This window comes from Macrotis lagotis, chromosome 1, assembly GCF_037893015.1.
Source record: "Macrotis lagotis isolate mMagLag1 chromosome 1, bilby.v1.9.chrom.fasta, whole genome shotgun sequence".
In the NCBI taxonomy this organism is placed as follows: Eukaryota; Metazoa; Chordata; class Mammalia; order Peramelemorphia; family Peramelidae; genus Macrotis; species Macrotis lagotis.
Genome location: NC_133658.1, coordinates 331057705 through 331074560, shown reverse-complemented (window position 1 = coordinate 331074560; position 16856 = coordinate 331057705). Strand labels below are relative to the sequence as shown.

The 16856-nt window shown below is 40.5% G+C and overlaps 1 protein-coding gene across 16 annotated transcripts in view; it reads left to right on the top strand.

The window, feature by feature from the left end:
- DAB2IP (DAB2 interacting protein) overlaps window positions 1-16856 on the top strand; it is a 325075-nt gene that overhangs the window by 277115 nt on the left and 31104 nt on the right. For all 16 annotated transcript variants that reach the window (XR_012473657.1, XM_074211661.1, XM_074211663.1 and 13 more), the window contains 3 exons: window positions 3511-3664; window positions 8839-8937; window positions 10402-10953. Coding sequence is in view for 15 of the 16 variants with exons in the window: in XM_074211661.1 (XP_074067762.1) it covers window positions 3511-3664; window positions 8839-8937; window positions 10402-10953 (805 nt within the window). In the remaining variant the exon portion in view is untranslated. The remainder of the gene's footprint in view (window positions 1-3510; window positions 3665-8838; window positions 8938-10401; window positions 10954-16856) is intronic.

Here is a 16856-nt window from a genome sequence, read left to right as displayed (position 1 = left end):
AAAAACCTAAAAAAAAAGAAAAAGAAAAGAAGTATTTCCTCTACCAGTGCAGATAACTGGTTACCTTCTCTTGGAGTTTAGAGTATTAAAGAATTACCTCAAGCAGCATGTGGTTGTGACTAGGAGTCAACATCCACAACATGTAGATGTCTTAAACCCAGATCTTCCTGAAGATTAGACCAATTGTCTTATTACCCCATGCTGTCTCTTACATATATGTTGATTATAAGTATAGAATAGGTAGGGGGAGGGGCCTCATGGATTTGTGCTCTGATTCTTCCCACACAAGATATTCAGAGAGAAAAGATCTTGCTCTGTGTTAGCCATTATATCAAGGTTAGAGTTTGGGAGAAATAGAGCATGAGTTGGAGCCAGTGTGACTGTTGATCATAGGCATCTTATCATTTTTGAATTCTGTCCTTAAAGCTCATATTATTTTTACTCAGTGAGAGGTCATTAAACTAATCCTGTCATTTTACAAAGAAGGAAAATGAGACTCAGAGAAGGGAAGCCATTTTGCCCAGGTTCACTCAGGAATTAAATGATAGGGCTGGTATTATTAGCATCACCTTGTTTGCATAATGGTCTTCTCTCTCCCTTCCATTTCTCCTTCTCTCCCTCCTTTTTTCCTTTTCTCACTTTCTCCCTTCCTCACTCATTCCCTTCTTTTCCTCTTCCCTACCTCCCTTCTTCCTTCCTTCCTTTGTCTCTTCTAACCTTAAATCCTTTGATTCTATGACTTCTGATAGCCTAGAAATTGTGCCATCTAAGGATAGGGTCTAAGAAATGGGGACTCGGTATGTATGAATGACAAATGGTCCATTCACCGCCAGTGACACCTGGAGACAGACACACAATTTCCTTCTCCTTGTAATCTTTCCATTCTTCAGGTGCACTGTCCCAGCCAATTGCCTTTGACTCCACCCCCTTGCCCTAGAGCTTTCTTTAATGGAGGAGTTTGGAGATCTTAGAGGGCAATGGTGCAAATGAAATTCTAGGAATCAATGAAGCCAACAGAGCCTTATTTATCATTGTCTCTATGTAAACGGGGACCTGTGCTAAGGGAGATCAGCACAGGGTTTGCGAGCTAACTGTAGATGGGGACTGACAAGCTGCTTTGACCAATGATCCCTCAGAAAGAGGAAGTGACCAGTTTAGTTCAGGAAAAAGTGTGAGACTCACTAAATTCAACAATGATGTAATGGAAAGATCATTCATTTGGGAGTAGGAGGAGGAGTCTTGATTGACTCCTAGTTCTTTTGCTTCCTATCTGTATGATCCTAGGCAGGTCCTTTCCTCTTTCTAAGCCTCAGTTTTTTATCTGTAAAAGGAGTGGAGGATAAGCTGAGAACTATCAAAAGTCTCTCTTCTAGCTCTCAGTCTACAGTCATATGATCCTTCCTGAGCTTCAGTTCCTTCATCTGTAAAATGAGAATGGTGATATTCAGACACTATTCACTTCCCTAGGTTGTTGTGAGGAAATCGTTATTCAATGTGCTATTATTACAATAATCCTTGTGGGAGGTGATGAGGGTTTGCATAGGGTGACAGCAGTAAAGAAGGGACAGATGTGAAACACTTACAAGGAAAAAACCTCTAGTCCATCCTGGGCTGTGTCAGCCCTTCTGTCTCCTGCCATTGTGGGCTGGTAGTCTGGGATGGGCCAAACCAGACATACTAAAATAAGGATATAGTTGTAGTTTTCATCTCCGGACCATGTCACAAAGTTGGATCAGAAACTGAAGACTCCCCTAGAATTGATCTGGAACAGGGAAGGTCACGTGTGTCTTACAGAGCAGGTGTATATTGTGAGAGAGAGGGTCTTCATTTTCTCAAGGGTGTGGACTTTTTTGAAGGTTTAGAGCTGGGAGTGGCAAGAACTCATAAATGTAATTTCTGACTTAAGTCAACAAACTCTTATCTAACACTTAGGGGAGGCCAGGTCCTACCCTCAGGGAATTCACTCTCTTATGGGGGAGACAAACTTAAAAAAATATGTACAAACAAGATATAAAAAGGAATATCTTTGGGGTCCCAGAAATGGAAGTGTGTGTGTGTACTTTGTCTTCATGTCATGTTCTCAGAAACAGGCACAGAGGATGATGGGACCTATATCTGAGATCAAAAGCAGATCCTTGCCCAGAATCCTGCCCAGGAAGGCTGAGTAATAGAGTGGAAAGGGCACTAGGCTGACAGGTAACTAGGATTCAGGTCCTGAATCTGCTACTGTTCACTGTGTGCTTGTAACTCCTTGCTTTTAATCTGGAAGGGATTTGATTAGATGGGCTCTAACATCCTATATTCTCAGTTTTATTCCAGCTCCAAATGTTCTGTGATTGTCCTATGATTCTGTTTTATTGACCTCTCCTCTTAGGACAGACAGGGGCAGGAGTCCAGCTTACTGAGGCCTTGAGAATCTCAGAATGTCAGAACTGGGCATTAGCGAGCATCACAAGGTGATGAGCTCTTCATTTTAGTAACCTATTTGCCAGGCATTGTATTAAATACCTGGGCCTTCAAAGAAAAGCAAAAAAGTCCCTGTTCTTAAGGAATTCACATTCTAATGGGTGGAGATGACTTGTAAATAACTAGGTACAGACAAGTTATAGAGAGATTAGATGGAAGGGAATCTTAAATGGAAATTCCCTGCAAAGATACTGTAAAGGTAATAGAGGAAGAACCTTGCCTGATTGATTAGATGGCATCATTCTTTACCTACTCCCAGGTGTATTTGTTTACATGTGTGTGAAATGACATGTTCTCCCCACCCACACCAAAGGCCACACCCAATTTCTGCCCCATCTGCCTCTCCTATAGACATGAAAAATGATATAGTGTCACACAAGCTTCTTTTGAATCAGAAGTCTTGGATTCAAATCCCAGCTCTGCTTTTTAATAGTTGATTGACCTTGGGCAATTCTCCTAAACACTCTGAGTCACTGCAAAATTAAGAAATTAAAGATAATGACTAGATCAAGTAGTTCATATCCTTTGGGCAAGCAGATCAGTGTTGGGATTTGAGGGAGAGGGCAGAGGGCAAGGGAGATGTAGAGGGGGGGAGCTGTGAGATGTCTAAATCCTGTATTGTATTTTCTCAATCACCTGGTCCATATAGCTACTATTGTGAATAGTCTTTAGAGGTTTTTTTTTTTTACTGTTAAAAAGTCTGCATCTTTGAAAAGACTGGGAAACAATGGATAAATGATCTTTAAGGTCCCTTTTGGTCCCAAATCTAATGAAAGATGGACAAATTTCCCAACAAGGATCTACCCTTGCTACCTGTATAATGGGCTAACTGCTGCATTGGGTGAATTCATAGAGAGCTGATTTCTCTATCCTCATTTTTCTGACTCAAGTATTCTTTCCACTAGAAATGGAAGTTGCTTTTCTCACCAAAACTTCAGTAAAGTGGGAGTGAGGAGGTGAGAATGTAAAGATTCTGGGAGAAGAGATTAGGATATCCCTGGATCTGGTCAACTAATAGTCTTTCTCCTATTTGTGCCTACCCAGATCCCATCTGATGCCGAGGCTGAAGGAATCGAGGTCCCACGAGTCCTTACTCAGTCCGAGTAGTGCGGTGGAGGCGCTGGATCTCAGTATGGAGGAGGAAGTTGTGATCAAGCCTGTTCATAGCAGCATCCTGGGCCAGGACTACTGCTTTGAGGTAAAATCCTGGGGCAGGAAAAGCTACCCCAGCTCAGCGGGGGAGGTTGGAAGATTCCCTGGGTACTATTTCCTTTCCTATGCACTTTGCTGAGAGCTGTACAATTACAAATCTCATTTGGTTCTCCATACAATCTTGGGAGTTAGCTTCTACCATTATCCTAATTTTACAGTTAAAGAATCAGGTAAATGGCTTGAATGACTTATCCAGGGTCACACAACTGTTAATTGCCTGTGACCAGATTTAAACTCAGATATTTTTGACTCCAAGCTGGCCCTCTATCACCACCTAGCTGTGCCCCAAACCTGCCAATCTCCCTATTGCCTCCTGAGTAAGGGTCAAGCTCCATAGGCCTGGCATTCGTGGTTTCTTTGCCCACTCTCTGTGCCAACAATCCAGTTCCACTCTGTCATCCTAAATTTATCTCACACTCACTATAGGAATGTAGAGGGCAGCTGTCGTGTCATGGAAGAAGATATAAAGTTAGCAGAGTTGGGATTAGAATCCTGGATTTGCCACTCACTAGTTTTGTTGGGGGGTTTTTTTCCCACTCACTAGTTTGTATAAGCTCTAGTAAATTATTTCCCTTCTCTGGGCCTCACTTCTTTGTCTGCAAAATAAAGAGGTTGGCCATAGTGGTTTTTAAACTTTTAATGTCCTATGGTCTTGATTTTTTTGTGGTCCAAACAAACTGTATTACTCACCATCCCCGTTATATATCTCAGCTTGTCTGAACCGTGTCTTTGCTCATTGTTCCCCTTACATGAAATCTTCCCTCCTGCCTACTTGTTGAAATTCTACCCAGTTCAGATGATGCCTCTTTTAAAGAAACCATCTGTGATACCCCTCCCCAAAAATCAATAACAACTCTTTCTCTTTTATATCTCAGACACTATTGTGTACCTCCCTTTGGCAATTAGGAGACTGTATTTCATATACTAATAATTAAAATATATGTCTTATACTTTAATATGTGTCTTATACAGTTAAGTGTACTTTGCACATGATTGCATCTATGCTAGTCCTCCCATGCATACATATTCTATCCCCTGCATGCCTTCTCTTCCTGTGAGATTCTTGTCTATACATCTGGCATATAATAATAGTTGGTGGGAAGGAAGAGAGGGGGAATAAAAGAAAAGAATTAATTTATGGTTAGTGGCAGAGCATCAAGGGAAAACAGAAAACAGAAGAGTCTCTTCTTTTTCTTCCATCACTTAAAAATAGTTGATGCTATTGGGACAGACAGCAGAAAATAATCCAGAAAAAACTGCTTCTAGCCAAAAGTGGAAGAAGCAACAGAATCCAACTTCTGTTCTGTTCTGTTCTGCCCTACCTGGAGTGGGAAGGGGGAGTAGGCTGCCTCTCATTTAGCCAAGATGTTGGATCCCTCAGACAGCCTCAGGACCAAAACCTCCCTTTTCCCTGAAGACCTTTATGTTGCTTGGGACAAGACAGGGAATAAGGGAGGAGATGATTATTGCTCCCTTAGGAGAACTCTCCTGCCTCCTAGCTATAAATGCTAATGAACCATCTGTTCTCTCTTTGAACTTCAATTTTCTTTATCTGTAAAATGGGTATTTTAATTCTTGACCTCCTTCACCAGGATTTTTTTTAATTAAAGATTTTATTTATTTTGAGTTTTACAATTTTTCCCCATCTTACTTCCCTCCCCAACCCCCCACAGAAAGTAATTTGTCAGTCTTTACTTTGTTTCCATGTTGTACATTTATCCAAATTGAGTGTGATGAGAGAGAAATCATATCCTTAAAGAAGAAACAAAGGATAAGAGATAACAAGATCAGACAATAAGATATCAGTTCACAAGGATGTTTTAAGAACCAAATGAGATAATGTATGTTTGCACTTGGTAGAATGGTGTCTCTAGGGCTGATCTTTAAGAGGGGAAAAGAATGAATGCTAGACTTAAAATCTTTGCTTAATATCTGTATTATCTCATACAAGAAACTTAGAAATATTATGAGAGGCAGTACAGAGTCTTCAAACATACTGCCCACTGAACCAGATTAAAGTGCGCTATTTAACAAGATAAATAAAATACAATAGAACATTTGTTGTTCATCATCCAACTCTTTGTGACCCCATTTGTGGTTCCCTTGGCAGATATAGTGGAGTGGTTGTCCATTTCCTTTTCCAACTCATTTTACAGATGAGGAAACTAAAGCAAACAGGGTTAAGTGACTTGTTAGGGATCACACAGCTAGTCAATGTTTTGAGGTTGGATTTGAGTCTTCCTGACCCCAGACCTATTACTCAGATCCACTACTCCACCTCCCCATCCCATGATAGAACACGAATAATGCTAATTTGTGCTTTTCTAAGTCTGTGGGACTCTGATATATAGTTTTGAAGCCCCATTTCTATTTGAGTTTGACATTACTGGTATAGCCCATAGAATTAAGAAATGGAAGTTAGGAGGAGCAGGGTTCACCCACCTCTGACACATTTACTCTAGGATGCCAGCAAGTCATTTAACTTTTCAATGCTATGACAAACTCTCCAAGATAACCTGAAGAACAGTTGCTGATCACATTGATAGGATTTGCCTACACCATTGAAACCACATATTTAGATCACCAAAATAATTAGTACTCTCAGTGTCATTTACAACTTTAAGATTAACAAAGTAATTCTTCTCATTGAGCCTCTTGTTTAACTACTAAGAGAACCAATTTTCCCATGGTAAATTGGGAAGGCAGTACAGGTAGTCAGCAACAGTCCAGGGAAGTTGGGGGAAATGCTCTGTAAACTAAAAAGCACTATAGAAAGGTGAACTACTGCCAATGTCATCTTCCTTATTATTCCAACCAACTTGGGGCTGGGGAAAGAAATAAGAGGGGTGGGAAATTTTATACCATAACTTTATTATATATTTAAAAGGTATAGCAAGTTGTACATAGTAGATTTACAGTTTTGTGCACAATTATCTTTTTTATTATACAATGTTATAGAAATGCTTATTTTATTTCATAAATTAAAAATAATTTATTTTTCTTTTTCTGGTAAAGCAATAAGTGACTTGCCCAAGGTCACACAGCTGGGTAATTAGTCAGTGTCTGAGTCCAGATTTGAACTCAGGTCCTCCTGACTCCAGGGTCAATGTTCTATCCACTGAGTCACCTGGAGGCCCCTTAAAAATAATTTTTTTAAAAAGAAGTGATTCTATAACTTTCCTCACTCTGAGAAAAAAAAATAGAATAAATTTCTCTACTGAAATCATCTCTTGAGTTGGGCTGACCCTAGTCTGATGAAATCTGCTTGATAGGAACTGGATGAATTAGTCTTAGAGTGGACCTATATTCAGTAAGATAGTAATATCTGTGGGTAACTCCAAAGGTTCCCTGTCTCAGTCACTAAGGATAGAATAGTCGGTACCAGTGACTTGGCTTTTCCTTGTTTCCTCCTTTGGTTCCTTTAGCCTCCACCTTGAGATCATTTCTCGAAAGATGAACCCCCTTGATAATTATGCTTAATTAGTGAAACCATCCATCTGAGGGAAGGATATATTCATGTAAATAAGTTGCATCATGGAAATTAATGAGTCCTGCATCTTCCTTGCTGGTTCCTGCAAACACATGGCATGATGCTTGGCCTCCAAAATGCAACTGCCCACCTGCCGGTCAGAGGTGGAGGAGGAAGAGATCACCTTTTATGGGAGAATGAGACAGTGGCTGCAGGGAGCTGTGACTCTGGGAGAGTACAGGAAATGTGTTCTTAGCTTGGGGTTGGGGAGAAAGAGAGAGAGAGAGAGAGAGTCTGTGTGTATCTGTGTGTCTGTAAAAGACACTGAGTTTGTCTGCTTCCTCTTCCCTAGTGGATTGTGCTGTGGTAGAAACAGTGAAATAGCATAGATTTAGACTCCAGAGACCTGGTTTTTAGTTTTATTCTTTTACTTAATAATTCCATGACCCCAGGCCAGGCATTTCCCCCTTTGTACCTTCCATCTCCTTCTCTGTGGAATGAGTGGGCTTAATAAAAGGATCTCTAAGGTCCCTTCCAGGCAAACATCCCATAACTTTTAGATTTATATCGCTTACACTACTTTGCATAATTTTTTATGAAAAAAGCACTTCCTAAAACACTATGATTATGAATTATTTTTATTGTTGTAATGGTTGTTCATAATTCTTCAAATAGACAGCATGGTATAGTGAAAAACCATCCTGGATTTGTAGTCAGAAAATCTAGGTTTAAATTGTGACTCTGCTGCTTTTTCAAGGTCACTTATGTGACCTTGAACTAGTCACTTCCCATTTCTGAGTCTCAGTTTCCTTATCTGTAAAGTGAGGTGACTGGACTTTGATGACCTACAAGCTCTTTAAAACCTTTAAAGTTTCTAGACTTTCTTCATTTTTTTGAAATTTTTAATTTATGGAATAAAACATGCATTTTTAGTACAGTAAGAAAAGTGATTGTATACAAAATTGCAAATCTATTATGTACAACTTGCTATTCCTTTCAAATACACAAGTATCATGCAAATTTCTTTTTTCCCCTTCTTTTTCCTTCCTCACCCCCCCCCCCAAATTGTTGGGAAAATTGGAAAGCAGTGTGATACAAACTGGGCATAGACCAGTACCACACCATTTGCCAAGATAATCTCAAAATAACTATAAAGAAAGATTTCATAAGAAAATAAGAACATGGAACATATTACTTTTCAGACTTATGGATAGGTCAATAATTTATAAAAAAACAAGAGATAAAGAGCCAAGTAAGGTATAAATGTCCTTTTAGCTGCTGTTGGATAATGATCTTAGAGTCAGAGGATAAAAGATGAAAAAAGTTTTGTATAATAAATGAGAGATAATAAGAACACTGAACGAAAAGTCTCAAAATCTGGGATAGAATTTGGGAATTTCTACTTAACAGATTTCCTTCTTTTCTCTGAACCTTAGTTGTCTCATGAATAAAATGAAGGGGTTAAACTATGAGTATCTCTAAGGTCATTTCCCTTTCTGACATTCTGAGAATGTTTCTTAGGCATGGAAGAAGATAGCTGGCTCCTCCTCTCCGTGTGTGTGTGTGTGTTTGTGTGTGTGTGTGTGTGTGTGTGTGTGTGTGTTATCTCCCATGTCCTTGGAGCTGTTGTACAGTGTGTAGACACAGACCACCTATTTGGTTGTCATACTATTCCTGTTCCTTTCCCACAGGTAACAACTTCCTCAGGAAGCAAGTGCTTTTCCTGCAGATCTGCAGCAGAGCGGGATAAATGGATGGAGAACCTTCGGCGAGCTGTGCATCCAAACAAGGTAAAATCTGAGATTGAGTGGGTGACTTGGTCTCTGATTCTCTTCTCCCTCCTGGAACCATATTTGTGGGAAACACCCTGCTTTGGTCAGAATTCAGCCCTGGAAGCAGGCTATGTCAACTTTACCCAGGTGGGGAGATTGAAATTAGATCTGCAGAGGCACAGAGGCAGAGAAGGGTGGAGATAACAAGGAGGAGAACACAAGAATGTGAAAGGAAGTGGTTACCCAAGAATTGGGTTGAGCCTAATGGAGGTACAGGATATGACTTGCCATTTTATTGGACATCCAGATCCCTTTTATGCTTCCCATGGTTCTCCCTGCCTTGGGCATAAAGAATTGGGGGGGGGATATCAAATCAACCACATTTATATTGAAAAATCCCTGGCATTTCATCCTAGTTTTGCTGTTGTTCACTCATTTTAGTTATATCCAGCACTTCATGACTCCATTTGGGGTTTTCTTGGTAACAGTACTGAAGTGGCTTGTCACTTCCCTATCCATTTCATTTTACAGATGAGGGAACTGAGGCAAAGAGGATTGAGTGACTTGCCAGAGTCAAAAAGCTAGCAAACATCTAAGGCCAGTATTGAACTCAAAAAGATGTCTTTCTGACCCCAGGCCCAACACTCTATCCACTTTGCCACCTAACTTTTTATTGGGAAGTGAAATATTTTTTCAGTTTTGGCTAGTGACTCTCAGAAACAGTAGAAATTGCAGAGGTTTTAAAAACCTGCTAGAAAGTGGGGATGTCCTTTCCAAGCTTTCCCTTTCTCTATCATGCCTCCATTTTCCCTAAAATGCTTTGCTTTCCAGTTCAGGTGTTTTGCAATCTCTGTTTCTCTGTTTCTCTCTCTCTCTCTCTCTCTCTCTCTCTCTCTCTCTCTCTCTCTCTCTCTCTCTCTCTCTCTCTCTCCTCTTTCCCTCTCTCTCTCTCCCCCCCCACCTCTCTCTCTCTCTCAAAAGCCTTTATTAGAAATTGGAATTAGGAAGGATGTCAAAGATGAAAGATACTTTAGAACAGAGGATCCACTAACATTCTTCTTTGGATACTCTCAATACATTTTGGCAATTTCAATTTCAGATAATCAAACTAAATTAATACTTTTTTCACTGGGCCTTAGTTTTTCAATCAGTAAAGTGAAGAAATTGAACAAGATGGCTTCTAAGGTCAAATTTAGGCCTAACATTCTTTGTAATCTTCTAATATTCTGTTATAGATCCAGTTATAATATTTTGTGTTTTCTCATTTCTAATGTCTCTTCCAGCTCCAAAATTTGAAGTTCTCTGTTTTAACATAATATTTTTAAGGGACATTTTATGACTTGAAATAACTCTGGTTAGCTGGATCATTAAAAAAATATAGAAGAACCACATTTGTTAATGAGTTAGTTGGAGGGTATGGTGGAATTGAAGGTGAATCATTGTTCCCTGCCTAATTTCTCTGACTTTCCATGTGCTCCCTAGGACAATAGTCGGAGGGTGGAGCACATGCTGAAGCTCTGGGTTATTGAAGCAAAGGACCTCCCAGCCAAGAAGAAGTATTTATGTGAACTGTGCCTGGATGATGTCCTTTATGCACGGACTACATGTAAGCTAAAGACAGACAATGTCTTCTGGGGGGAACACTTTGAGTTCAACAACCTGCCGCCGCTCAGGAATATCACGGTGCACTTGTATAAAGAGACTGACAAGAAGAAGAAAAAGGACAAGAACAACTACCTGGGACTGGTGAACCTGGCTGTGGCCTCAGTGTCGGGGCGGCAGTTTGTAGAGAAATGGTACCCTGTAGTGACTCCCAACCCCAAGGGCAAGAGTCCTGGCCCCATGATCCGTATCAAGTCCCGATACCAGACTGTCAGCATCCTCCCTATGGAGATGTATAAGGAATTTGCTGAGTATATCACCAATAACTATATGGCTCTCTGCTCTGCACTGGAACCTGTGTTGAGCGTCAAAAACAAGGAGGAGATGGCGTCAGCCCTGGTCCACATCCTGCAGAGCACTGGGAAGGCAAAGGTACAAACCAAACCCTGCATGCCCTTCATAGCCCAGCTATATGTAGACTCTCTCCTCCCCCCACTCCCCCAAACAAGCAGTTCTACAGAAAGCACAGTCTACTTTCTGCCTTTTGACTCAGGGACCAGAGTCCTAAGGAAGGTGTGTAATTGAGCCAGTCACCTCCCAGAGTTTGCTTTTCTTCCCTCTTCCCAGGAGAGATTCTAGATTGTCCAAAGTCAAGAGTATGGGAGACAAATGTTAGAATATACAACATAAAAAGTTGAGCTGGGAGAATTTCATCTCTGGCAGTGACTTTGAAACAGTGATAAAAATGGTGAACCAGAATTAAGGTAATAATAATAATAACCACCATTTCTGTAGCTCTTACTCTGGGTCAAGTGCTTTAAAACTAGCTCATTTGGGGCCTGCTAGGTGGTGCAGTGGATAGAGTACTGGCCTTGGAGTCAGGAGTACCTGAGTTCAAATCCAACCTCAGACACTTAATAATTACCTAGCTGTGTGGCCTTGGGCAAGCCACTTCACCCCACTGCCTTGCAAAAACTAAAAAAAAAAAAAAAAAAAATCTAGCTCATTTGATCCTCACAACAGATCTGGGAGGTAGGTGGTGTCATTACCATCTTATAGTTGAGGAAACTGAAGCAGAGCCCAAGGCCACACAGCTGATGAGTATCTGATGTCAGAGATGAACTTGTATCCTCTTGAATCCAGGGTTTTGTAAGGGCTTTGGGGACCTGAGAAAACATGTAATCCAGGGATTTTTAACCTGAGGTTTATTAACATTAAGAAAATAGATATTTTTTGAATAATCACATTTCAAGGTAATTACTTCCCCTTGTAATCCAATGTGTTTTATACATTTGAATAACTCTTTTTAAAAATTTTTTATTTATTTAAAGTAATGGGGTTGAGTGACTTGCTCAAGGTCACATAGCTAGGTAATTATTAAATGTTTGAGGCCAGATTTGAACTCAGGTAGCCCTGACTCCAGGGCCAGTGCATCTACTGTGCCACCTAGTTGCCCTTCTGCATTTGAAAAACATTATTTGAAGAAGGGGTTCATATCTTTCAACAGACTGCCAAAGTGGGGACCACAGCACAAAATCAAACTCCATTTTATAGATGAGGAAAAATGGAGTCTCCAAGAGTTAAATGGGCATATCCAAGGTAATAGAGCTAAGAATAAAGCTCAGGTATGACATTTTCCCCCCAGCCAATCAGGATTAAGTGACTTGCCCAGGGTTACACAGTTATTAATTGTCAGGTGTCTGAGTTTGGATTTGAACTCAGGTCTGCTTGGCTCTGGGGCTAGTGCTTTATCCACTGCATGACCTAGCTGCCCCTTCAGGTGTGACTGAATGCAGTTTTCATTGTTCCAAAGCTGCCTCTTAGTGAAATTCCTGTTTGAAAACCACTATACCCATAGCACATAGAGTTGAAACTGAGGTTTAGAGAAGTAGCTTGACCTAGACCCAATATCCAGGTTTAATGTGAACACAACAAAACAAATGTGGGGCTGAATTTACTTCTAGGTTCTTGTCTCTTGAAATTCAGGATTTGAAGTCCCATCATCCAGTTTGATGATATTAGGAACTTCTTCCTTCCCAAACTCATATTACCTGCCTTGGAAGTTAGGTAGGAAGTTCTTCTTATAGCCTATTGACACTCAAAGGAATTTCAGAATATCACGTTGTCCACTTTTATTTAACTAAAGAAAAAACTGAGAAACTGAGGCCCTGGATTACACAGTGAGTTAATGGCAAAATCTAGTCTCTTTACTTCAAGGGCAGGGCTTTTTCTAAAAGACAAGCTGTCTCCTCTCCTTTGAGTATACCAGATCAAAGCCCCTGTCAGAGTCCCAATTAACTGAACTATTTGTCTAAGATGGTTAGTCAGCACTTGGGGGAGGAAGATAATTTGTTGGGCAAGTAGGAAACCGTCTCTTCCCTGCTGGCTCTGTTGAACCTGCTGGTACCTGCTCATTACTGAGGATTAATGCCTTCAGAAATGGTTGGTATTCAAGATGGGAGAGGAGGGGCTACTGACCCCACTTCTGGTTAGACCTTGCTTCTGGAAGCTGGGACAGTGGTCAGTATTCTGGGCTTCAGACCTCTGATATTCCCTCTTCCCACTCTGGAGAGAGTAGAAAAAGGAGTCTCTTGTCCATCCTTAAAGAAATCCTCCATATGACCTTGACATGAAAAGTAGAGGTGTCAACAAAATATGAGAAAGAAAGTGGAATGTAGTAAAAAGAAAAATAAAATTGGGGATGAAAACCTAGATTTGAATTCTGTGTATTAGCAACCTTAAACAAGTTGCTTGTTTGGACCTCAATTCATAAAGTGAGGGAGCTTGAACCAGTTGGTCTCCTAGGCTTCCTTTCAGCTTTAATATTCTGTGCATCTTTTTTTACTATTTTTTCTTCTCTGATCTATCTCCCTCATATCTCATGTATTCCCTTTCCTTTTGTATAATATTTGCATACTCTACTTTGCCTAGTGTATCCATAAAGAAGTAAGTTTCTTTCTCCTCCCTTTTGGGGGCCAAACCCCAGGCCATATCAATCCATTCCATCCATAGTGTAAACACTGGGAAAAAGACCTGGGCTTGTTTGTACCTCACCTTGTGGCTTAAGGAGGGTGATTTTTCCAACAGTGTCTCCAGTCATCAACTCCTAAAAAAGAATTATCCTCAGTGGTAGGAGTTATCTTGTGAGTCACGTGAACAATGGAAGGTAGAGTAAGACCTTACTGAGCAAGAAAGAAACACATCTCTTAGTTAGAGAAACCAGATATCCCCCCCCCCACCTTAGGCTTAAGGTTCATTTGAAGGAAAACTTGGGCAATGCCAAGGGGGAAAAAGGTCAAAGAAATATCCCTATCACACTCACTGTTCCACAGAAGATAAGATCTACTGCCCAAGCCTGTTCACTAAGCTGATAGGTCCACCAGGGACTCAGACTATCTGGATCTGTCAATGTAAGGGTCCCAGGAATAGTATCTGCCTCTCTCATATTTAAATATAATTAGATTGTCGATCAGATGATTTACAGCAGGAAAAGAACCTTAAGAATGATCTCTTCTAGCCTCCTCATTTTATAGATGATGAAACTGAGACCCAGCAAAGGTTAAGTACTTGCCTGGGTTCCCATATCACATTTGCACCTTTGTGGGAAATAACAAATGTATCCTCTACCTTTTACTTTCTAGACCTTAGTTTCCTTTTCTTTCACACAAAGTTGTTGGTTTGGTGATGTCTAAGGTCCATTTTTATCCCTTAATTTAAGTCTGAGTCCCAGGCTATTGAAGCTCTTCAAGGCCAGGAATTCAGGTAGCTAAATCTTGGGTTAGTTTCCTTAGTACCTTACTTACTTCCCCTAGTCTTATCTCTCTTTCCCCTCCCTCCTTCATTTCCTTTCTTTTTTAAATTTTATTTAAGGCAATGGGGCTAAGAGTGACTTGCCCAAGGTCAGTTAGGCAATTAAGTGTCTGAATCCAAATTTGAACTCAGTTCCTCCTAACTCCAGAGCCAGTGTTATATCCACTGCACCACCTAGCTGCCCTTCATTTCCTTTTCAAAAACCACAATAGCACATTGAATGCATATAATTGATGGACCTAGAAGAATCAGCCTTTGGACTATTCAGCTTCTAGGATAAATCACTATAAGAACATCCCTCAAAAAGATTTTTTCAGTCTTTACACCTGCTATCATTTCTTGTGAGGAGGCATAACTAATGCCTGCTGTGGGATCCGAAGTGAAGAGTGTGATGCCAGTGTTCTGCCTCCCTGACCTCATAAGAAGGTCACAACCATTCATTCCTGAGCTCATGCTCCAGACTGTAGGTTTTCCTTGATGTTATCAGTCAGGCAAAGCTACTGCCAAGGTTGAAATGTCAAGCCTTCCTTTTGCTAAATGATTGCCCCTGATTCTACTTTACTAGTATTAGCTACGTATAAGATCTTGGGCACATCATTTGCCTTTCTGAGACTCAATTCTTCATTTATAAAATCAGGAAGAGGGTCTTGTTGGCATAGAGTAGAGGCTTGAGATCCTGGTTTCAAGTTCTGATCTCAACTATTACTGGCATGTCACCCTGGGTAAGTCATTTAGCCTTTTAGCACTCCAGTCAGATTTCTCAGATTACAATTTGCTGTGACTGTTGCTGATCTGCCTTAGCAGCAGGTTTCACTAATCAAATCGCAAGTCTAGAGCTCCCTCCCTCAAAAAATTTAAGCCTTTACTCTCCAGATGATCTCTTAGGCTTCTTCAACTGTAATCCTTCCTCATACCTTCCTGATGGTCAGTGAGGAAACAGTGGTCCCAGGAGAAATGACTTTCCTGTAACACACAAGTAACAAATACCAAGGCCAAGATTCAAACACTGGTATTCTGATTCTAAATTCAGTTGTCCCCACACTGCAGGTTTAATGAATTTTTAAAGATGAGTTCTCAAATAGATTTTTTTTTGCCTCCTCCTTAAAAGGGGAAGAGATAGACAAGAAACAGGTTACTAAGAGATTCATCTCCTTATGACCAGAGTAGAAATGATTGACCAAAGAGAAGTCCTTTAAGTATCAGCCATTAATTTTACTGGGGGGGGTTCTACATGACTTTTAGGAAAATGTGTGTTTTGGGGGGTTGGCACAGGGAGGACAACTTTCAAAGAAAGCCCTAGCTGAGCTTTAAAAAGGAGTACTGAAATGGTAAGATCTGTGGATATAGCATTAAATCTGAGATAACCATTTAATTACAAAAGTAAACATATTTCTATTTGTTTCTAGATAAAGGATATTTCTGCTTTTGCATGTTAATTTTTATGATGATGGTAGGAGGGCTAGAGAGGGACTTTTATGTCTGGTTTATTCTGTTCTCTCCAAGCAGAGGCCTGGAATGAGAGTCAGGATACCCAGAATGTAGTCTCAACTCTACTATTTACTAGCTTTGTGACCTTAGGTAAGTCACTGCTCTTTATGATGTCTCAGTATCCTCATTTATAAAATGAGGTAGTTAGATTGTCTCTATGGCCTTTCCAATTTTAACATTCTGTATTCTGGAATTTTCTATTCTCCCAATATAAAACAAAAAATTCTCCAATCTTGTGATACCCATGGCCAGCCATTTATTGCTATCACCTTGATATGGTTCCTCTGGGCTATCCCCCAGTTATAGCTGTGTCAGAGTTCCCTTTGTTAAAACAACATTTCAGTTGCTACAACCAGGCTATAAAACACTAACCAATCCACCACCTAAAGCCTGTTGTCCTTCTGGGTCTTAATCCAAGTGTTAATTCTGTTAGAGCATTCATGAAAATTAATTTGTATCTTTTAAGTAGTAATGGCAGAGCTGGGGAGGGAGAAAGAGGATGTTACTCAGAGTGAGGACCCTTTGGAGAAGTCAGCTTTGACCTACATAGTGTTGACGTCTGGGGCAAGTTAGCAGAAGGTGGGGCTTAGCCTTCAATAAGAAAGGAGGCACTGAGGATGGACAGAGAGAATCATGCAGCAAACTTTCCTTCCTTTGGCCTTATGGTCAAAGATCAATAATAGGGAAAACCTCCAGGTAGAAGGGGGGAAAAAGTTTGCCTGCCTCTTAACTCCTCAAAATGGTATTTTTTCCCCTTGTCTCTCCATCTCTACTTCTTTAAAGCCCCTTAACATTAGTGTGAAATGTCAGAGTTGGAAGAGAGACCTTAGAACACAGAGTGCCCACAACCAGAAGGTACCTTAGGGAACCAACCCCTTCATTTTACAGAGTGAGGGACTATGGATGAAAAGGGATTTGCCCAGAATGAAACATTTGAGTGACACAGCAGGGACTCTGCAGTCATAGACAGAATGATAGAATGTTAGAGTTTGAAGGGATTAGTATCCATGAAATGTCAGAACTGAAAGAACTGAAAC